Raw genomic sequence first — 25594 nt, forward strand, 5'->3', positions numbered from 1 at the left:
TCGTTTGTACTTAACGTTCGGTTACACTTCAACATACTAAAAGGTGAATATTGGTTACGAAATAAAACGTCAACGCCAGAGAATAACCAGTCTCTAGTATATGCCGAAAAAGATTCCATTGGCCGTGAATGGCAAAACAGTGGTAAAATTTAGATGCATTGGTCACTGAAGATCAGTGAAGACACCAGGTGTTCTCGAAAATAGGCATGTCTTACTGACACGACAGTTCATAATGCCGGATGTCAACACCTGAGAATGATCACATGTAACAGCGTTGTATGTTAGTTTACAGTTATCACTGAAGAGTTCCATTTTTTTATTCATTGTACATAATCATTCTAAGACAACGCCGTCACTCACCGCATAGCTTGTCGACACAGACCCTACCAGGGGGGCACTGTGAACACGGTTCGCCCTTATTAAACAGAGGAACTCCACGGGTGTTTCCCCTAGAAAAACAAATCACGCCGACTGGTCACACAAATAGTATGTCGAGCCTTCCAATATTTCCTATACTAGAAAAACACCTTCCTGTGACTCGCGTTCACTTTCTTTCACACGATTAGTGAATCAGGCAGTTGGGTGTTAATTACAACTTGAGTTACTAGGTGTCAGTTAAATGTGGCAGGACATCCCAGTTGGGTAAGCCCTTCAAGATCACTGTTCAAATATAATGTGAAACGTCAACGCCAGAGAATAACCAGTTTCGGTTCTATTGCGCGTAAAAGCCAAAATAGCTGTAAACAAATATAAATGGATCACTAAAACGCAGTGATGACACCAGGTGTTCGCGAGGTTTGTGCTATTCAAGCCCCGTTATAATATATTTTATCGCTTGTTCGATTACGACATACGAGGGGCGTTCAATACGTTTTGCAACTTGGGCATAATTGTTTACACAAACAATGTCAACTTGTGGCAGGTGTGACACTAGTCACAACATCAGGTTGACACGTATCATGACAAGTTCCAGACACAACAATAAGTTAGATGTGATGGCTTCATTCACCAAGGATGGTCACAATCATGGATTCTCTCAAACATGAACAACGCGCTGTAATCAAGTTCCTTACCAAGGAGGGATGCAAAACAAAAGAATTGCACGATCGCATGTGTAAAGTGATGGCTAAGGATGCTCCTGACTATTCCACAGTTTGCCGTTGGTTTAAAAGAGGTAGGGAGTCCATAGACGATGACCCAAGGTCAGACAGGCCTTCAGATGCCACCCAACCGGAAACCATTGCTGCTGTAGAAAGAGTAATTTTGTCTGACCGACGAGTGAAAGTATCCGAACTTTCTAGGGAATCCCAAATATCAACTGGAACTGTTGTTACCATTATTTATGAGCATCTTGGTAAGTCCAAGGTATCTGCAAGATGGGTACCTAGAAACCTCAGAGCTCAAGATCGCGATCAGAGAACTGAAAGTTGTCGAGACCTCCTGGATCTCTATACTGCTGATGGAGTCGGATTTCTTGCTCGTCTAGTGACAGGTGGTGAGACATGGATCCACCACTGGGACCCAGAAACTAAATTGGAATCCATGCAATTTAAGCACCCCAATTATCCGCCTCCAAGGAAGTTTCGCACTCAACCATCGGCTGGCAAGGTAATGGCCACCATATTTTGGGATGCAAGAGGCATATTCCTGATTGATTACATGCCACCAAAAGCTACAATCAATTGACAGTATTATGCTAATGTAATGAAAGAATTGCGAAAATCTATTCGCCAGAAACGCCGTGGGATGTTAACACGTGGTCTTCTACTTTTGCATGACAACGCTCCGGTTCACAAGTCGAAAATTGCACAGGCCGCATATGTGAATGTGGATTCGAACAGTTAAATCACCCATCCTACAGCCCAGACTTAGCCCCCAGTGACTATTTCCTGTTCCGGCAAATGAAATCTGCCCTACGTGGAAGATGCTTCCTGGATGACGAGGACATAAAGGCTGCCACAGAGGCGTGGTTAGAGGGCCAGTCTGCGGATTTCTATTAAAGTGGTATTAAAAGCTTGAAGGACAAATGGAATAAGTGTATTGAGGTGAATGGAGAATATATTGAAAATAAAAGTGCAAAAGATATTCTGCGACTTATAGTTGAAAAACTTATTGAACGCCCCTCGTACTCTCGTACGCTGTGCTGACAGTACTTGTGTCTCATATTTTCCCTCATATTTACTCTTCTCAGTTTCTGTTACCAACCAACCGCCTCCTTGGACTAGTGCATAGATCGATCGGTCACCTGGCCACACATTTCAAAAGACGTCAAAAGATAGTTCTTGTTGTTACCCTGCCTGGCGCTCGACATTAAGGAGATAAAACAAGGACTGGTCGGCTCGGAGTCAGTATACTGTGTCTGAGTGGGGTATTCATGTTACACTGCGCCATGAGATCATGAGCCCTTTTCTGTTAACAATCTATGAGTGTCATTTTCCCGAGGCAAGGGGGTTAGCTGACTGTAAAAGTCCAGTCTCCATCCTTGCCGAACTAGGCTGCGATTATGGAGTTATATCTTGGCTGGACTAACGAGTCTATGCATAGTCCAATCAAAATCGCGTGACGCAATCGACACCCGGTTCGTAAAAAATATGGATTTCAACGTGCTGATTTTCGGTCGACCGCAGGATTTAAGAAAGATGCGTACCGTCAACTGGCAATGACACATAATAATCAAGGTGCCAATGTGATGTGATAAACTTCGCAAGGTGAGACTCGTTTTATTACAATATATGTCTTGATCATCAATCGGGCAGAGCCATTTCGTTTGAAGCAAATGCAAGTGATATGAGTGGTGGAATCTAAAGACCACCAAGTTCGGCTCTGGAAGATTGTGAAGTGTTCGGTGCGACCCAGTTTGGGGCCGGACATATTACGGCTTGGCTCCGGTTTACATAGTCGATCCTTTAGACTAGCTAAAACCACCACCTAGGCTGAGGCTTTGAAATTTGGTCGACATCCGCAATTCATAGAATTTCATATACTTCCGTAGAACACCAAACAAATCCGTAGTTGACATTATCTATATACACGTACTAGTATATACTCACAGAGGACCGTAATCACAAACCATGAAGAAGCCATCCCGAATATACCTAGAGTACTTCACAGAGTCGCAGTATCGCACAGCACATCCCACGGTTTCTGTGTTGAACCACACCATCTGTGAAAATTAAATTAAATCAAAAATGAAAATTGATGGACACCTTGAATCTTTCGTGAGATTTGAAAGACTTTATTTCTCTTCCTACCCTCCTCTTCCAAAGTGTCAAAATCATGGCGTCTATCTTGATGCCGCACTCGGCATTGACGACCACGTCCTTGGTGTGGCCAGGAAGTGTTATTATCATCTGAGAGAGAGTGAGTGAGTATGGTATTACGCCGCTTTTAGCAATATTCCAGCAATATCACGGCAGGGAACACCAGAAATGGGCTTCACACATTGTACCCATGTCGAGAATTGAACCCGGATCTTCGGCGTGACGAGCGAACGCTTTAACCACTAGGCTACCCGACCGCCCCCTATCATCTGAGAAGCATAAGTAGCATAAGAAACCTTCTCAGTTACAAGTCTGGAGCAGCTCTCATGAGATCCCTTTTTTTTGTCGAGACCTTATTACTGTATAATAAAGTGCCTGCAAATGGTCAGAACACTGCTGCCCAGGAAGCGGCCAGATCGTCAAAGGATTGCCATGCACCTCTGAGATCTCTTGGCGGCTTCCCATTCAGAAGAGGATCATCTTTACAGTTACCTGTCTTTCTTATCAGTGTGTATGTGACACAGCTACGACATACCTGTGTGATATGGTGAAGGACTATCGCCTGCACGTACCTTGAGATCACTCTCAGAACGCACAATTGTTATTCAGAATTCTAACCTGAAGATCATTTGTTCATGTAACAGCTGATCCTTGGAATTCTCTGCCTGCTTATCTGGAGCCTGCTTCTTTCCTAAATACATTTAAACGTCCACTTAAAAGATACTTGTATCTGTTCTGACTTTATCATTGTCTACACATCAATTTCATGGCGTCAGTCTCATCGGTTGTAATTGGGTTTTACACCGTTTTAAGCAATATTCCAGCAATATCACGGCAGGGTACACCAGAAGTGGGCTTCACACAATGTACCAATGTGGGAAATCGAAACCAGGCCTTCGGTGTGACGGGCGAACGCTTTAACCACTAGACTACTCCACCGCCCAGATCATTAAGATGCTGGGCCGTAGAGGTGATACTCAATCGGTCAATTAATAATTTGTTTACGGTTAAAGGCACGCCAGGCTGCACTTATGTTGATCACAACGCCTTTATTTCTGTTTCTGGGGGTCAACTGGCTTTTACATATTGTGACAAGTAACAGTAATAATGTATGCAGTGGGATTGCAAGTATGCACTTCGCTGAGAACCGGAAGTGCTAGTTTAAAACGTTTGTTGTACGTTCCAATTGGTTTTTAGCATTGCACGCTGTATCAGGTCGAACTTCAGCCATCTAGACTGTAAATTTATCAACTTAGTAAATCGTTAAGAACGTTATGTTTTGAATCTAAATCATGTTACGTTTTTTGGTATATTCAGGATGTGATAATTCTAGTGTAATGTTCGTCACGATATGGCTGAAATATTGCCGATGTGACGTTTAACTTTAACTCACTCACTCTAGTGTAATGTAGCATCAGAAACCACGTGTATATTTTAGGATGAGAACGTAAAAGTTCCACGTAGGTTTTTCTGTATAGGGATAAACTTAATATTTTAGTCTCCCACAGGGTAGTAATAGTAGTACATGTGTATTTTCCTTCTTGCATAAGGAGTAATTCTTTTGTTTTATTTTTGTTGTACCCTTTTACAAAATACATCCATGCACTCTGGCGTATACAGGCACACTGGCGTACAACCACGCACAGAAGTAATAAAGTTTGACTCTGGAATTTTAACTTTGTCTTATATTTTACAAGACCATGTTTTGTGCTGGATCGGTAAAGTGATGATTGCTAGAACCTAATCCACGTTTGGGGAAGACAGTACACATGTAGTCTCTAAGGGTTGGTGCGAATTTCTGACAAGATGACGACGTGGAGTGCATCAGTTTAGCAAGGACGTTGGGGAGACAAAACGACTTAAGTGATGTCCTTTCGAGCATTTCACAGCACCTGTTTCGAGTCATTAGGTAACTTCACAATTTGGGACAACGAACTAACTTCAAAGGGTAGTCATGCAAGGACGTGCTTTATGACGTGTCCTTTAGGCGATCAGCGTAACTATCGCTTTTTTTCCATCAGTTCGTTTGGTCGTCTACAGGCTTGAATGAATATGGAAACTAAACGGTTTCAAACTGACGATAGCATAACTCAATTTGGTAGTCATTTTTAGGGTCTTTGCTTTGTTTGCTTATAACGTGAAACTGGACTCGGTAATATTTCACCTGTGAAATGTTCATAGCAGAGGCAAAAAATTGAGTCGGGACCAGACAAACTAGTGGATGATATTATCAGTAAAGTTCGACGCCATCGAGGTTCGACGACAAACGATCAACCCAATTATCGTTCCTGACCAACTGATTCATTTAAGTGGCCTCTTACGACCAGCATGGGTTGCTGGGGGCCAATTCTAACCCGGACTCCCCATACCTGGACATAGTGACCACATTGTCTCCTGGACCTACATGACAGCTGAGGCGTGAGGAACTTCTTCTCGTTATGCCACTGATCCAGCGCTCTAGTCGTGTAGAACCAGGCTGCAATACACAACATGTGACACTTCAAAGCAGGGCCCAGTTCGACAACTTCCATACTTTAACATAGTTATGCTAAGACAACTTTGTGGAATAGGACCAGATTGCTGACAACAATACATTACACATATTTCATCACTGTTACGTTGGTTGGTTGGTTTGTTTGCTGTTTAACGCCGCAGCAATATTCCAGCTATATGACGGCGGTCTGTAAATAATCGAGTCTGGACCAGACAATCCAGTGATTGACATCATGAGCATTGATCCACGCATTTGGGATCGATGACATGTATCAACCAAGTCAGCGAGCCTGACCACCCGATCCCGTTAGTCGCCTTTTACGACAAGCATAGTCGCCTTTTACGGCAAGTATGGGTTGCTGAAGACCTATTCTACCCCGGAATCTTCACGGGTCGTGCAACCTATGGATAAAACAGATCTTAAGATTGTCACCATAGTTTGTAAATATTCTCAGATTGGTTTGACTCTACTAGGGCTTGTGCCTAAACAAGTACCTTCTCTCGGTACATGATTATAGTTTCATCGCTATTTTATCAATATTCCAACAACATCATGGAGGGGAACACCAGTAACGGGTTTTAAACATTGTGCTCATGTTGGGAACCGAACCCTGTCCCTGACCACATCTTGAGAACATGTTTATGGTAACTTAACGTCACACAGCCAAGGCTACCTAGCAGGTAATGACAGTGGTTTAACGCTTACGCCTTTCTATGAGTACTCATCAGATGATAAAGAGACACGGCACACATCAAACTTTGCTCAAGAGTATTTTACACATTCAGTGAATGATTTATATCTGAGACCATCTCGCCTGCAACATCAGTGCTGATGCTAAGGGAGGTCCTTATGGCGGATACACGTGCTCAATTCCCTCTCTGAGTGACGGCAATTCTGAGTGTAACACATGGTCATACTTCCAAGATTTCAAAGAGCGTCATACAACTCTTCCTCAGAAGTTGTTTAATCAAGATTTCAACATTCAAGGCCTCAGTAAAGCTTTCAAAAAGTATCATGGTAGAGATGTGGACAATTCCAAATTTGACGCATTAGTGACAAAAATGATGTCAGTTGCAATTCCCTATTTTGACTTGTACCATATGTTCCCGTGTTTTTTCAGGTGAACAATTGACTTTCCTTTGCATGTATTTCTGACGGGTGCCACCGTTGGGACAGGATACGCTCACCTTTTCGCGAACACCTGGCATCATCACTATTTGATAGTGATTCATATGAACACATGTTCATGATATAGTCGGAATCGTACTATCGACTCTGCTTCATGCAGAGATTTCTATTGGATATGGAAAGGGTTTTGTCGCTTTATTGTCATCACACCCTTCGAAATATAAAACGCTAAAATACCACCACCCCTCCCACCCTCGAATATACCTACAGGGAATTATACTAAAGCGACTAAACGATGCTCTTAGAGACAGAATTAACCCTGATCAATAATATAATCATCATAGGCTAATGATATCCTTCATTTTCTTTCTTAAGATTTGGGGGCACGGACGGCCAAGTCATCTGAGGCGCGGCAATTCGCTGTGCAGAATTACGTCCCTTGGGTACGCCAGGCATCTATGATCGTGGGTTCCCATCCCAGATCGCCCCGATTATGTTTCTAGGTTTGTCAGCACCATACACGTGCTCATGGGTTCTCTAATGTTTCTCTTATGATCCTTATAGCCTTTGACTATATTGTATACTTACTGAGAGTTAGATACATGTTTTCGCCGACATATCTGTAGTCAAAGCCGGGGATTCGGTGCCGCCTCCAGTTGTGCTGCCACTGACATTTCTCCGTCCAGTTCAGAGCCAAACTTTCTAGTCCAGAGTGCCATAGCTACAGAATGATTGACAATACATGCATATTAGTTTTATCCAATTGTCTCTATTATCGTTCATTCCTCACTACTACTACTACTACTACTACTACTACTACTACTACTACTATTACTACTTTGAGAATTATATTACCATAACATATAAATATTGATGTAACCAGCGATGTAGGCCTCAAAGGGACATGTTTGTTGTTTGTTGGGACAGACAATACAAAGCGATATGGTTGTTCAATGTGAACACATCAACGCGCTTTTGGTTGACATAAAAACACAAAACCAAGAGTGTTAATCACCCTGTCACTTAGCTCAATTACTAGACGTTAACACTTCTGTTCTCATGAATTCACTTTCGATTGCAGACAACATTATTTTTACTGTGGAAATTCAAATATAAAGTCATGATAGCAAAGGTTATTACTTCTACCGCAGCGAATAGTATCACTTCCGATTTAGAAAAGCACAAACCTATTGCAAAAGAAAGTTACAGGTTATAACTAATCTAGGAACTACTTTATTTGTATTTCCGAATGTTGAATGGTGAAATGTGCTTATTGCATCAGAGCGCAACACACAGACATGCCTATGACTCTAGCTCACTTTGAAACAAACACATGGTACCTGGGGTTTAGGGTATGTCAGTTTATGTCTGTTTAGAGAACAAATAGCTACTGCAGTAGACATTCAAACCGCAAGTCCTATGATTCGATATGAATGACCTCACAGTTAACAGTTTTACAGGGTAAAAGAACGTAAATGGCAATGTTATAATATAATTTAAAAAGAGAAGGTTTTATGGTTTTCGTAAGTTATAGAGAAACAAAATTGTTTGTACTTCATGTTCGATACTCCACATGAGTACAATATGTAAAGCCCATTTCTGGTGTCCCCCGCCGTGTTATTGCTGGAATACTGCTAAAAGCGGCATACAATCATATTCACTCACTCACTTAAGGATTGACTCTATTTTTGTTCGGCTCATTGAGGTACGAATTGAAAAACCGATGTGCAAACTGTATGAATCCGCTTAGCGTTTACAGTCAATGCTTATAATTAAATTTGACAACGTAACACATGTTATATCTACAATGTGTATGCCACTGTACCAAATTAATTCAAAATAATGAACATATTCTTTATTATAATGCCATTCACACCCGACGTTTTTACAAGCTCACACATAGTTAAAAAACACTAGATTTGAATTTATCAATTATTTTTTCCCAAGTTATTAGATTTATTTATGATTAATTTCATTGTGTAATAAGAAAACAAATGCCAAATAAATGGCTTTTCAAGTGAATAAAATCCAGAGGCAAAATATCAGAACCAATGACAGACCCTATGATAAAATACCTATATTACGGATCAAAAGTGTTTGTTTTTTCTAGATATTATACTGGGCGTTCAATAACCCCGTTTAACCCACCTCTTTCACAATGGGAGAAAACGGGGCATAATCGGCGACATGTGCGTAATCAGATTTTCTAAAATAAAGATGCTAACGGTAATTCATTAACGAGGTCCTTTAATTCCATGTATTATGTATACGGTTTCGTGGCAACAGTGAGCTGACACGGAATATTTGAGCAAATATCACTGTTGAAAAATGGTGTGTGTATCATTGTTTACATTTCACCGATGTGACGACCACTTTCGAGTCTTGAAACAGCTTAAATAATGTTTTCCTTCACAAAACGTAATAATGGACGTTATTCTCGTGACATATACATTGCAAGAGCATTCATAAAAATGCTAAGAAAAAAATGAAACACCCGTTCTAGCGTTTTTCTTGAGGAAATACATGTTCGTCTAATGAAGGCGGCCATTGAGCAGTCATTGCCTAGGTCAGTGTAGCGCCAGCGCAGCATACCCAGGGAACCAGGCTGCAATCAATTAAGGCAAGAGACGAAAGAACTGCAACAGTCAGACTGTAACGAACCGGAAGAAGTATGTCCGGGAGAAGGCGGCTGTTTCAAATGTCATGGTCAGTTACCGCCAGATTCAAACAATACCTCCCTTATTACGGTAAAACACAGTTTGGAAAATGCTAGTTAGAAAATAATGAAACCCGAAGACATGAAATTTGAACCGAGGCGAGCGGGAAAAAAACATGCGAGCGAGCCTACACGTTTGATGTTTCATTCATTCTCGGCCTTCGGTTTCAAAGTGAGTGAGTATTGTTTTACGCCGCGTTTAGCACTTTCCAGCAATATCACGGCGGGGGACACCAGAATGGGCTTCACACATATTGTATCCATGTCGGGAATCGGACCCGGGTCTTCGGCGTGACGAGCGAACGCTTTAACCCGACCGCCCCCGGTTTCAAAGGGTAGTTTGGACAATGAATATGCCATCTTCCCGAGGCAAGGGAGTTAACTGACCATAAAAGTCCAGTTTCCACCCTTGCCGAACTAGGCTGGAATTCCTGGGCTCGACCGTAGCGCCACCAGTGGTTATTACGAGTTATGTTGGACCTATGGACCAATCAGATTCCACCTCTCGTATCACTTGCATTTGTTTCAAACAAAATGGTGGCGCCCAGTCAAAACGATCTGATTGATAATCAAGATCTATGTTGTGATAAAACGGGTCTTACATAGCGAAGTGCATCAAATCACGTGAGCACCTTGATTAAAAACATGAAAAGACTTGGAAAATATCTGTTGACAACGAGTTGGCGGTGCACATGTTTTGCAAATCCTGCAATCGACAGAAATCTGCACAACATTTTACAAACCGGATATTGATTGGACTATGCATAGACTCGTTAGCCGAGTCAAAATGTAACTCCATAATACCAGCCTAGTTCGGCAAGGGTGGAAACTGGACTTTTATAGTCAGTTAACTCACTTGCCTCGGGAAGATGTGAATATGCATGAAAGTCGCTTAATGTCGATACACGTGAGCAGAAAGGGAATTCTCTCGACTGCAATATTGGGATTCCCCGACATTCCGCAGTAATAAAAGTTGTGCGCCTCGGTGGGCGTGGCTTAATTTTGTTACATTCATTGGGAAATGATTGCAATAACACGTGACCAATTCAGAATGCAGGGATTTCAATGAACACAACGAAAATTTTATTATTTAAACTTTTATACAACTACATCACACCACATTCTCTTGCCGTCATTCTCTTGGAACTATCCAAACATGTAACCTTATGATAATGCTCTTGTGCAGCAGCTGGTGGTTTCTAGATAAAGTAAAAAGAGATTGAGTGGTGGCACCTGGTCCAGTGTATAGCGCCACATATCAGGCGAAGTTAAGCAACGCAGAGTAGGTGGATGGGTGACCGTGTTCGGCAGCCTGACTGCAGAGAGTTCAGAGGGCTTCGGGCCTGCCCACACAGACACCTAAGGCAATTTGCCTCTGTTCAATCACAGAGGACGAAATACATAATGCAATCTTTCATTTAAAAGATGGCGAATCCGCAGGTATGAACATTGTTATTATTAAAATGTAAAACGTCTCCGAAAATGTGATGATGCTTTTCATATAGGCTTTATTTAATAGATCGTCACGATATGGCCGTAATATTGCCGATATGATATTACATTTTAACTTACTCACTCATTATTTAATAGAATATTTGAGTCCGGTATGTTTCCTTATGTGTGGACTTGAGCGGTTATTATGCCTGTTCACAAAAAGGCAGGCGTGGTAATCCAAATAACTACCGTGGTATCTCAACACCATTGTACTGTGTATAGTCTAGATGCTCTGGTCAAACATAATGAGTAAATAACAGCCGGCTTTAACAGGGTTATTAAACTTCTGACCACATATTTACATTACATGCTATGGTACAGAAATGTTTAAGCAGAAGGAATTGCACTCTTTTTTGTGGCTTTTGTAATTTTTTAGAAATCTTATGATTTTGTAAATCGGGATAAGTTGTGGTTCCTGTTAAAATCCTATTATCTGAATGGTAAAAGGTTGAACGCTTTAAGAAGTATTTTTTAACATTTTAAGTCATGTTAAGTTAAGTGTGAGAGGAAACATAAATGTAACACGTTATTTTGACTATCTGAATGGTTTACGCCAAGGTTGAATTTTGAGCCCATTGCTCTTTTCCTTGTTTATAAGTGAACTGTCAAAAGAAGTTATTTCTTTCAAAAATGTTATTCAGTTATTTCTGATTTTTCAGAAATATTGTTACTGTTATTCCCTGACGACGCTATTCTGGTATCAGACACCGAAAATGTGTTACAGATATATTAGAATATTAACATATTAGCTTAAAATAGTTCACATCCACAAAGACAGATTACCTAAAAAGGCATATAACATGTTAATGTATTTTTATTTTAAACTGACACCTTCTCCTTAATTCAAGTTCACAGTCTTATCTGTCAGACAGTTTAGAAACATATTTTTGCGAACACCTGGCATCATAACTATTTGATAGTGATTCATAAACACATGCTCAAGATATAGTCGGAGTCATAAAGTCAACTGATATTGGCAGAGATTTCGTATGAATATGAAAAGGGTTTTGTTGCTTTTATTAAAAATTTAGAGTGTGTTTTTCAAAACTGAAAAACAATGAAGGGAGATACACAGAGGATATTTCATGCAATATCATGTTTAACTCGACACATGGAAGAATCTTATTTATTATATTCTTTTTGTTTCGTCCAGAAAATTAAATTATCTCATTACAAATGTGAAATATTGAAAATCAAGTTCTCCCTACCTTCCACACAGGGACGTTCACCACCCCTTGTATTTGCGACTTAAAAAGTAGTTCCGTGTTTGCAAAATCTAATCAAATATTAACAAACGTAAGAAAAAAAATTTAGGTTCACGAAAATTCTTCATCCTACATACAGATATGGTAATATACAAAAATAACTTGAAAATATTAATGAAATCTAGGAGACCGCTGTTGGAGGCGAAAGAATAGAGGCAACAAAAATGGCGCTTTGCGAAACGAACAAAGTCTCGATTGAAGAGTTTATGAGAAACTTACAGTTTATAACGAAACAGTTTCAAGTTAATAACAAACGGCAAAAAGCGATATCAACTCAATAAATAACCATCTGTCATTCTTGTGCCTTGTCAACTTGGAACTAAAGTAAAAAAAGAAGTCAACAGTTTGTTTACGGCCCAGACACTTGCGATAAAGGGAGACAATTTCAGGGGAAGTAACTCTTGGATGACAATAGTTCCGTCAAAGTGTTATGTTCGCTGCAGTGAAATATCAAGTGTTATGTTCACTGCAATGAAAATATTACTTTTCTCAACTTCAGAAAGCTGAAGTATATAATACATTTGGCTATTGATAGATCACTAAGGATATGTCCAGTTTGCAATTACGGTACAGAGGACGAATTCCACTTTCAAGTTATTGTTCATATTACCAGGGAGACTATACAAAGAGGGAGTGGGCACTAATTAGCACTTCATCTGCAATTTATTGTGGAAGTGCTAATCAGTGTGCTTCGCTGGCCAGTGGTCACACTCAAGTGCGCGCATGGCCGATTCTGTGCGGGACAGTGAGAAAAGGGAACATCTCCGTTCGCTGGTTCCTGCGGTAACTCGGTAATACAGAATCGGGATAGCGCCAGGAAACAGCGAAAACAGCCGAAATGTATTCCCATTTCCAATATGGCCACCATTTTATACCTGAAATTCAGCCTGCTTCTTGGTAATGTTCATGGAGAGTGCTACTGAAGCTATTATCGAGAAGAACTGACACAATTAATACTTTGAAACCAAGTTAATACTTTGATATGAGTAAATATGTTGAAAAGTGCAAAACAAATAGTTAAATGGTTAAAATTAAGGTAAAAATGGTTAAAAAAAATTTCAAGCATTTAACTGAGATTGTGGATTTTTTAGCGTCCATCTTGGATTTGGTGGCCATATTGGAAACATAATGGTAATCAAGTATCTGAAAAGGATCAAATGAAAGAGAAATACCATAATACCAAATGTGAGGAATGTACATGAACAATCAAAGGCCTAATTTTTACAAATGTCCAAAATAAGGATAATTTTGTTGGCCATCAACAAAGGTCCACTTAATAACCCCGTGAGTTTTGGAGAAATATAAGTATCAACATTTCCTGATTAATCCATCTTATTCCAATAAAAAGAAGAGACAAAACCTTTTCCATAATCATATAGAAATGTCTGCCAACAGCAGGGCCCATTGTGCGATTCCGACTTCATCACAAGCATGTGTTTATAAATCACTATCAAATAGTGAAGATACCTGGTGTTTGCCCCACCGGTAGCACCCGTCACAAAACCAAATCTCCAAAATAATATTTAGACATTTACGTAGGCTTTTGACATTTCAAGCCCAACGAAAGCGTACTGATACAAACATGTTGATTTCAGGATTGTAATGTGTCGTTGTGATAGCAGAGGGTATGAGTGGCCAAGTCGTCGCCGCTATTCCCTGTGCAAAGTTGCCTCCCTTGGGCACGCCGGAAACCTATAATCGTCGTTTCGAATCCCGGTTCGCACCCGATTATGTTTCTAGGTTTGTCAGCACCATACTCATGCTCGTGGGTTTGACCAAAGTGGTAAACGTCTAAGATCTGCAACACTTTGAGAAGTGTGTGTTCGAATTCCGAATGGGAATCAACCTAAATATGTACTAGAATTTATACTTTACTAAGAAAGTGTAATTCCAAATATAGCATATGTTACACTTGACCACTTTCTTAAAGGCATTGTATATTATTTTCCTTTGGCCTTGGGAGCCGTGTCAATTTACACGTACAGAGGGGTACACAAATTACGTGATCTAGACTACCAGTTGTCGGGCTTCCATTTTCGTGAGTTAGATAGCTGACTTTGTGTGATGGTGATTATGGGACTCCACCCCAAAATACTCGAATTTGTACTTTACAGAGAAAACGCAAACCCCAATATAACATATGTTACATGTAGGTTCCTGGGTACCTGATCTATCCTGGAATGGGCAAAGGGTGTTTCTGCATCATGACACCATGGCCCACCTGTCGGATGAAGCAGCAGCATGGGATCTGAGCCTGAGGCAGCGTATCACCTTTGTCAGTGACATATTGTTCTGTGAATTTATACACAATCGTTCTCATAGTGTCTGTATATTACCATCTCTGTCCGGGGGCGACAGGATTGTATTACTGAGTTAGAATTACATCCTTGAAGGTTGTGACAACATTATTGTAAACCTGCGACATTCGTCGGTTTAAGGTTAGGGTATACTGACATCATATTTCAGAGTCAGATGGTCTTATTGATGTGTGTACTCATATTGGTGCGTACAAATAGGACAAGACTTATTTAGGACGCTGCAGCAAACCAATATTGTGATATATTGTAACTGGATAACTATGTATTCACACGGCACAAAATAATATAGTTCCGGATATATGATTATTAAACCACCCAAGGTGAGGTGAGGTGAGGTGAAATTGGGTTTAACGTCGCGTCCAAGATTATTGCACTTATATAGCGACGTGCATGCACGTGTATGTGTGTGTGTGGCTGCTTGTACTAGTCCGGACTGATGCCGATTTATAGTGCTAGCTCACTGAGATACCATGCCGCAGTTTAACATGAATACCTCACTCAGACACAGTATACTGACTCCCGAGCCGACCAGTCCTTGTTTTAGCCCCTTAATGCCGAGCGCCAGACAGGGTAACAACAAGTACAATCTTTTAACGTCTTTTTGTATGACGCGGCCCGGGATCGAACCCTGGACCTTCCGCTCTCCGGGCGGACGCTCTACCACAAGACCACGGAGGCGGTCACCACCCAAGGTCCAAGACCCGAGCTGTGGCTTAATATGTTTTTGTTAATATCTGATAATGCAGCGTATGGACATGGTTCGCCTTGGTCCCTCTCATTTCTAGGCAAGGGGAGTGTACTGAGCCCTTTATCCATAGCTCTTCCAAAGAAAATACTTTCCATTTCGGCTACAGTGCGTCAAGTTCAAAACACATTGGCCAAGGGCCTTAACTCTACAAGTACTTTCCGGTGCAGGTTTCGAACTTTATGTACTGCATTCGCGATCAATTCCCGGGTTACGAAAGGTTGGTTGATTGGTTGGATGCTTTACGCCGCACTCAGCAATATTCAAGCTATATGACGGCGGTCTGTAAATAATCGGGTCTGGACCAGACAATCCAGTGATTGATATCATGAGCATCGATCCGCGCAATTGGCATCGATGACATGCATCAACCAACTCAGCAAGCCTGACCACCCGATCCCGTTAGTCGCCTCTTACGACAAGAATAGTCGCCTTTTACAGAGCTATTCGACTCGGATCTTCACGAGTGAGTGAGTGAGTGTGTGAGTGAAAAGGTAACGTCGCATCGGCATTATTTCAGCCATATAGCGACGAGACCAAGTTAATATATTTACAATTTAGTTTTTTTATGCAAACTTTTATTTAAAAACAAGTTGTGAAACATATTTAAGCATACTATTTATGAAACATATTTGAGCATAACATCATTATATATACAGTTTTAAAACACGGGCTATAGGCCACTAGTAACCAAAGCTAAGCCACCTCGCTGGGGATCATGGGGACTTACAGTACCTCTGCTTCCTGCATGATACCCTAGCAGGATTTACGTCATCATTTTAGCTACTTGTGGTTGAGCACAATACTAGCCAATATTAAAAAAATACTCATCAATAAGTCGGCTTAAAACACTGGTTGATGATAGTTACAACGATTATGATAGGATTACCTGTCACACAGAGGGACAATAATTTTACGATACTTTAACCCCCTGGACAGAGGCTTCAATAATGTCAGTTGAAAACAGCATCACACCAAATTTAAAAACATGCATTTATATATTCACATACATTTTTAAAATTTATTATACAGACAAATTTCTTTCAAATAGCTGATAATAAGATGCCCGCTAACACGGGAAAAGAGATCTTTCAGATTTACGCTTTGATTATGTGAATCCCTTGCGATTGCAAAGCCCATACAGTCCAGCAATTATGCTTGACGGTGAACCTTTCGTCACAAGGGATACACTTAGGGGGTTCGTCCTCATCTGTCTTAAGCAGATATTCGTGTGTTAACCGACTGTGGCCAATACGAAATTGTCGTAAAACGACCTCGTCATGTCTTGACTGACAACCCAAGTAGGTTTGGGTTACGAAAGGAAGTGAGTGGTGACGAAAAGATGTACATATGTATCCCAACATCATTATGTATGAACAATATCATCTTTGTATCCTAAGCGGACATTATCCATTAACGGACGGATAGGGACCGACAATTTGATGTATGGGAAGGGCCCGGAATTTTGAACGGAAACATTGATATTTTAAAACCATCATTTGCAGAACCAGATATTTCTAATTTAAACTATGAGCCTAAATATTTAAAAAGAAAGCTCGAAACAATGTATGTTTTGTGGCAGACACACCATTTTTAACCCATCCGCGCAGTCGAGATAAATGGTAGATAATGTCCCTGGTAAATGTCAATATAACAACAACCAAACAACGACACGAGCACCAGTTGATGAACAGCCTTCACATGTGCCACCTGCATGACAATAACTTCATGTGTCCAATATAGAATTGAGCTACAGATAGGGTTGTGTTACATTTCGTGATAAAATATTTAATAGCAGCTACCGAAGAACAGACTAGAATCGCCATGAAGGAATAATGTACCTTATGTTGTGACAATGTACGTTAATGGTTTTTATAATGTGGTGATCGATTCTCACAAAACAGCATCTTGCCATTTTTGGTCATGAAGAGTTAGAGGTTTGTGGGCGGGACTAGTCGCTTTGTTATGTGAACAGGCAACACACCAACCCGTGCTCCAACGACATCTGGGCTTTCCTCACACATCAAGCTGACGTACCGTGACATAACTGGAATATTGTTAAAAGCGCCGTTAAACCCTCGCTCAGTCTAGCCATACAGCTATTACACAGTCTAGATTTTGAAATTCAACAATTATGACTGGTTGACATATCTTAGAGACCGACAATTAAATAGTCAGGATTTTGTACCGAGTTTAGATAGTTTTACTTCAACATTTGAAAAACAGGTATTTTGTTATTAAAAAACTTAAAGACTAAATAATTTTTTTATAAAAAGTACAGCTCGCAACAATGTATTTTTGTGGCAGACAATATTTCTCTTTTTCAGCAGTCTTAAACATCAATTTCTTCAAGCATTTTCTGGTCCTTTAAACGTTAAAGTTCTCAATTCTAATCGGGTCCCTTCCAGAATCTCAGGGTACACACACAATATCACATGAACAGTACTAGTATACCAGTACTCATTAAGACACTAGAACTCTTGAATGTAGAGATAAATTATGGACAGTGTTCCTCGTAGGATACCTTTGACAGAACTCGTTTTACTGTAATGTTTTGGTTCATACTTCATTAAGCAACCTTAACGTTACTACTGCTGTACGTCAGTGTTGGTGCCGCTATGAACAGTATTTCAGATATATCACGACTAGTATAATGCTTAAGTATGAGAGCATCGAGCATCTTAGCATCGACAGTTTTGTGAAACGGAGCCCTGCACTTGTGTTTCGTACACGAATTTTACAATGAACTAATAAACAGTCGTATTGCCAAATGTAAACAGCTGAAATATTACAATGAACAGTCGTATTGAGAGAGAGCCATATTTCAGTAAAGGGGCCACCGACCCATTATACAATACATGATATCAGAGTTAGACAATTTCAGTGCCAATGAGAAAGTTATTACGCTTTTTAAAAGCAAGAAATATAAATTTAGCTAAAGCATTAATTATGCATGGGGTTTTAGATGTACAGAGTGCTACAAATTTATCAAAAGTTACATTTGTGTAAAAATAATAAGGTAGAACATTACGTCTCAAACTGTAATAATGCGGACATTGTAAACAAAAATGATATTAAGATTCCACTTCAGGTCTTACACAAAATGGACATAGTCTCTTAGCTCTAGGTATATTGTACTTCCTTCCATTTTCAATCAGCAAATTATGACCAGAACATCTAAATTTACCCAAAGCAATACGACAGGCACTTAGTGAAATACAATCTAGATAATATTCAAATACATTATATTGCTTAATACAAGAATAAAAAGAAAGTTTTTAGTAAGTTCGTAAACTGTTAGACCACTGTTGGTTATCTATATCAATACATCTTGTTTTAAAGTTATCAATAAAACCAATATGATTTACCCCTTGATTATTCCAAACATGGCCAAAATCATATGAATAAAGAAGTTGTTTTACTTTTAGTGCCCAGCAATGTATTCCCTTTTCTGCCAGATTGTATTGATATGAATAAGCATGGCTAAGGATTATATTAGTTTTTTGAGAAACAAGTCGGGGCCAAAATGTGACAATACGAACATGTTGACTGACTTTAAGTGAATAACGTCCTAGCTCACCACGTGCAGCTATAGTGGGGGCAAATCTCCCATATTGTAGAATATTCTTAAAGAATCCATCATGTACATTGATGACATCTTGAGACGGGTGAAAGCCCCATATCTCTGAGCAGTAGAGAAGAACAGGTAGTATTTTGACATTAAATATCTGTAAAAGTACATTATAAGGAAGTTTCATGTAATCCCTTGAGTTTGATTTTATAGCGGGAAGATATTTCGTCGCTTGTAGAGCTAGTGTTTTCTGTGTAAAGTACCACCTCCAGATGATGAAAGACGAACACCTAAATATTTATAAGTAGGAACAATTTCTTTAATATCATTGTCAAACCAAAACGTTTCATATCTTCTAAGACGACCACTACGTCTAAATACGATAACTTTACTTTTGCTTATATTAATAGACAATTTCCATTTATGACAATAAATCTTCATTTTGTCGAGGTGTCTTTGCAACCCCACTACTGTACTCTCGAATAAGATCATATCATCTGCAAACATTAGAATAAAAAGTTCAATCATTCCTTATTGGATATTACGTTGCCCGTCTGAATTAAGAAAATCAACAATATCATTTACAAAGAATGGAAACAGAAAGAGAGATAACTCACATCCCTGTCGTACACCTGACTGGCAATGGAAAAAGTTTGTGTAGCCACCGTTAACAAATATACAAGATTTAACGTTTTCATACATATTTTTAAGTATTCTAAATATTTTACCATTAACATTACCTTTCCAGAGTTTGTAAAATAAACTTGTCCTACACACTAAATCGAACGCTGACTTAAGATCAATGAACGCATAATAGAATCTACTTTTATGTAACAATAGATATTTTTCAATCAAAGCATTGATAACATACACATTATCAGATGTTCTAAATCCTTTTCTAAACCCAGCCTGCTCAGGTACTAAAAAAACTATCTTAATCCTCCCAATCGTTTAAACGTTTACACATAATCTTAGCAAATATTTTCCCTGAACACCGAAGTAAAGAGATGGGTCTATAATCAGAAGGGTTGTTTCCACTGCCTTTTTTAATAGAGGCATTATTACACCTAGTGACCAGGCTTTAGGATAAAATACTATCGGTATTCCACTATAACCAGGGGATTTACCATTTTTCATATCATTTATAACATCAACTATTTCGCTGTTAGTTATATCTATATCAAGTTCACTGTTTATATCAATATTATCTTCAATAGTGGAATCAGACAAGGATAACATAAAATGCGTCTCGGCATTCTTCGTCATACCAGTTGCTTCCCTTTGCAGAATTGGACCACTCGATGTTTTCTTGCACAGGTTAATAACTTATTTTGAAATTCTTCGTATACGCTGTCTACATCGCAGGAATGTTCAGTTTGGTTGTTTTCACCATTCCAGTTTTCTGCATATTTTTCATTAAAGTTCTGGGGACAGGTATATCTAACTATTGGTAATACATGTTCGTGTCCTTTAACGGGATGGTTATCGGATGTAAATAATGAAAAACAAAGCGGCATATGGGAAGGTCGGGTTTTGGGTTGGGATTGATCAGGAGCAGTCGCTTTGATCTGTGCCAGCGGCTACATTGTTTTCATTCGCAATTGTCTTGGTGCTAGATTCCTGTCATTTCCGAAAACAAGACATTAAAGTCAATATCGCTCAACAAATCAATTTCGTTCACCTCAGTAATTTTACAGAATTCATTTTCTTCACTTGCGTTATTAGCATTGAAAGATAGAAATTCCATATCCAAATCACCGTTAGGACAATCCATTTTGTATCATCTAGCAGCTAGACGACATTATAAACACCAGAACCAAAGATTTTATTTATTTTTAAGTCAGATGAAATGTTACAAGACCAGGCAAAAATACTAAATTAATTATATTCCTGATAAATGCAGGGAATAAAAAGAAAATAGAAAAACGAGTTGATTGTAAACACCGATCGAGAATTCGGGGAAATCCCGGTAAGTAGTTCCGGCAAAAGATCACACGATGAATTTCACCAAAATATTGTTCACATCGTGTAAACGTTTCTGTCCGTTCACAGGAGTGAAAACTCCAAATATCAGATCACGTGACTACCCATTCAGCCAATCGGCATGAAAGAAACAGTGTAAACCTTAAAGTATGAAATTATTGAACAATGAACAGTCGTTTTGCAAAATATAAACAAATGAGATATTACAATGAACAGTCGTATTGCACACTATAAACAGATGAAATATTACAATGAACAGTCGTATTGCCCACTGTAAACAGATGAAATATTACAGTGAACAGTCGTATTGCCAACTGTAAACAGATGAAATATTACAATGAACAGTCGTATTGCCGTCTATAAACAGATGAAATATTACAATGAACAGTCGTATTGCACACCATAAACAGATGCAATATTACAGTGAACAATCGTATTGCCCACTGTAAACAGATGCAATATTACCTTGAACAATCGTATTGCACACTGTAAACAGATGAAATATTACAGAGAACAATCGTATTGCCCACTGTAAACAGATGAAATATTACAATGAACAGTCGTATTGCCCACTGTAAACAGATGAGATATTACAATGAACAGTCGTATTGCCCACTATAAACAGATGAAATATTACAGTGAACAATTGTATTGCACACTTTAAACAGATGAAATATTACAATGAACAGTCGTATTGCCCACTGTAAACAGATGAAATATTACAATGAACAGTTGTATTGCCCACTGTAAACAGATGAAATATTACAATGAACAATTGTATTGCACACTATAAACAGATGAAATATTACAATGAACAGTCGTATTGCCCACTGTAAACAGATGAAATATTACAATGAACAGTCGTATTGCCCTCTTTAAACAGATGAAATATTACAATGAACAGTCGTATTGCCCACTGTAAACAGATGAGATATTACAATGAACAATCGTATTGCCCACTGTAAACAGATGAGATATTACAGTGAACAGTCGTATTGCCCACTGAAAACAGATGAAACATGACCGTGAACAGTCATATTGCCCACTGTAAACAAATGAAATATTACAATGAACAGTCGTATTGCCCACTGTAAACAGATGAAATATTACAATGAACAGTCGTATTGCCCACTGTAAACAGATGAAATATTACAGTGAACAGTCGTATTGCCCACTGTAAACAGATGAAATATTACAGAGAACAATCGTATTGCACACTATTAACAGATGAAATATTACAATGAACAATCGTATTGCCCACTGTAAACAGATGAAATATTACAGAGAACAATGGTATTGCCCACTGTAAACAGATGAAATATTACAATGAACAGTCGTATTGCCCACTGTAAACAGATGAAATATTACAATGAAAAATCGTATTGCACACTATTAACAGATGAAATATTACAGAGAACAGTCGTATTGCACACTGTAAACAGATGAAATATTACAGAGAACAATCGTATTGCCCACTGTAAACAGATGCAATATTACAATGAACAGTCGTATTGCCCACTGTAAACAGATGAAATATTACAGAGAACAATCGTATTGCCCACTGTAAACAGATGAAATATTACAATGAACAGTCGTATTGCCCACTGTAAACAGATGAAATATTACAGAGAACAATCGTATTGCCCACTGTAAACAGATGAAATATTACAATGAACAGTCGTATTGCACACTATAAACAGATGAAATATTACAATGAACAGTCGTACTGCACACCATAAACAGATGCAATATTACAGTGAACAATCGTATTGCCCACTGTAAACAGATGCAATATTACCTTGAACAATCGTATTGCCCACTGTAGAGCAGATGAAATATTACAATGAACACTCGTATTGCACAGCATAAACAGATGCAATATTACAGTGAACAATCGTATTGCCCACTGTAAACAAATGAACTATTACAATGAACAGTCGTATTGCCCACTAAAAAAGATGAAATATTACAATGAACAGTCGTATTGCCCACTGTAAACAGATGAAATATTACAATGAACAGTCGTATTGCCCACTGTAAACAGATGAAATATTACAATGAACAATCGTATTGCCCACTGTAAACAGATGAAATATTACAATGAACAGTCGTATTGCCCACTGTAAACAGATGAAATATTACAGAGAACAATCGTATTGCCCACTGTAAACAGATGAAATATTACAATGAACAGTCGTATTGCCGACTATAAACAGATGAAATATTACAATGAACAGTCGTATTGCACACCATAAACAGATGCAATATTACAGTGAACAATCGTATTGCCCACTGTAAACAGATGCAATATTACAGAGAACAATCGTATTGCCCACTGTAAACAGATGAAATATTACAGAGAACAATCGTATTGCACACTATTAACAGATGAAATATTACAATGAACAGTCGTATTGCCCACTGTAAACAGATGAAATATTACAGAGAACAATCGTATTTCCCACTGTAAACAGATGCAATATTACAATGAACAGTCGTATTGCCCACTGTAAACAGATGAAATATTACAATGAACAGTCGTATTGCACAGCATAAACAGATGAAACATGACAGTGAACAATCGTATTGCCCACTGTAAACAGATAAAATATTACAATGAACACTCGTATTGCACAGCATAAACAGATGCAATATTACAGTGAAGAATCGTATTGCCCACTGTAAACAGATGAAATATTACAGTGAAGAATCGTATTGCCCACTGTAAACAGATGAAATATTACAATGAACACTCGTATTGCACACCATAAACAGATGCAATATTACAATGAACAGTCGTATTGCCCACTGTAAACAGGTGGCTAGTGACCGTTTCTTTGCACAATATGGAGTGGGGCCGGTCATTCATAGTGGTGCCACCTCACGCCATGACCGATCCACCGCCACATCTGTCATGAGGTCTCCGGTCAGACACGACCACGCCTACCAAGGAAGCGGAAAATGACTCGAGACTTATCTCAAAACATTACACGTGACCAGCGACGATTACCCCAGTTCAGACGTTGTGAACACTATTGACGCCTGTTGGCGATTTTGCCATTTGTAAGAGGCGGCAAAACACGTGACCGTCGAGCATGGAGATGTGCTGCATGTTGACGAATTCTAATCATCTGATCCGTAAGTCGTACTCCAGTAGCCTGATTAAAGTTTGCAGCAGTTTGATTCGCCGTGTCATCTCGATTTCGTAGAGACTAGTTTCGGATCAACGATCCTGTACTCATGTCGTTGACCTGGGACGCCATCGATCGTCAACTTTGTGGGTTTTTGGAACCCGATCTAGAGTTTTCTTATCACAGACTGTGAAACACTGAACGTCTGAAGTTCCTAGCACGCCAATAGCCCGTAGACGTTTCGCGCGTTGCGGACGCCGGTTCACTAGTCCACACTCAAACAATGAATGAAATCAAGTAAATAACAACTATATGAGAAGCAGAAGCAGAGATAATGGTCCACAGGGAGTAATCGACCTTCCTTGGAAGTGTCAAAGTCAGAATGACACCCTACGCTCGTGTGTGGCCCTACTGCGCGAGGCACGTGCAAACCAGAGGATGTGTTTTGGTGTTAAGTTTTACAGACATAAACGTTCTTGCATAGGATTTTTGTCTTATTCATGGTATTCACACATATATTTCTTGATTCTCTACTCTTTTTAAGAGTATATATTGCATCTCGTTATTCCATAATCTGTCATACACTATATGTGTTATATCGTGACATACTTTCGCATTGCTATACGTTATGATGATTGCATTATATGAAACCTCTCCATAAGTAGGTGAACATGTCTAGGCTATACATACATTATCATAATGCATTGGGAGAGACCCATATGAGATTATACAAGATATTCTTGCATATCAAATTATGAAAGCGACTCCATGGTATTTTCTATATCTTCAATCTTTATTTCAAGTACTGAAAAGGCCATAGGCCTATAGTACATATATTCATACAGTAGCAATGGGTGCAATAGGAATTACATATATCGTAACAAAATATCACATCTATAATGCAGAGGATCTGATGTTCGTTGCATGATATATATACATTGAAAGATATTTTGTGACTGTTTTATTTTGGGATTACATGAGGATCTTTAGGAAGGACATATTCCATGAATCCTCAGATATGTTATCACACGTTCAAGAAACGAAGCACCTACAATTGGGCTACAAATGCTGTCTGAGCGGGTCCAAGAATAAGGAGTGTCAATTGGTAGGTTGACATTTCCATAACCAGGAATGCGTTATGTAAATCCATTCAGTGTTCCAAGGGGATCTCTACAGGTGAAGAACATTCTTTATTGCTGTGAAGTGGGTTTATTGTTACATTATTATTGACTTGGACGAATATGTTATGAACATTATGATAACCTCATCAGCGAGGACACAGTTGACTACAGTTGTGGAGGGATTTGCTTATGTGACAAACCCCTCTGCTTCTAGGGCATGCATACAGCAGATCGAGTGATTATACCCGCTCACATGGATTACTTGTAGAATACAGACTGACCCTTTGTGAAGCTCACAATGTTCATTCTACCAGCGTCTGTCGTTAGGTGTTATTCTATTGAGAGTGAATATTCTGATCACATGTGAC

At 39.2% G+C, this 25594-nt stretch overlaps 1 protein-coding gene across 1 annotated transcript in view; it reads right to left on the bottom strand.

Annotated features, from left to right (window-relative positions):
• The window catches only part of LOC124132605 (GLIPR1-like protein 1), a 44454-nt gene that overhangs the window by 11223 nt on the left and 7637 nt on the right, over positions 1–25594 (bottom strand). Inside the window, exons 2-5 of the mRNA XM_046496640.2 lie at positions 7471–7603; positions 5630–5736; positions 3051–3163; positions 361–449 (exon numbers count right to left, since the gene is read on the bottom strand). Of these exons, the coding sequence (XP_046352596.2) occupies positions 361–449; positions 3051–3163; positions 5630–5736; positions 7471–7603 (442 nt within the window). The remainder of the gene's footprint in view (positions 1–360; positions 450–3050; positions 3164–5629; positions 5737–7470; positions 7604–25594) is intronic.

The sequence above is a fragment of the Haliotis rufescens genome, unplaced genomic scaffold, assembly GCF_023055435.1.
Source record: "Haliotis rufescens isolate VD_foot unplaced genomic scaffold, xgHalRufe1.0.p SCAF_17, whole genome shotgun sequence".
Classification (NCBI taxonomy): domain Eukaryota; kingdom Metazoa; phylum Mollusca; class Gastropoda; order Lepetellida; family Haliotidae; genus Haliotis; species Haliotis rufescens.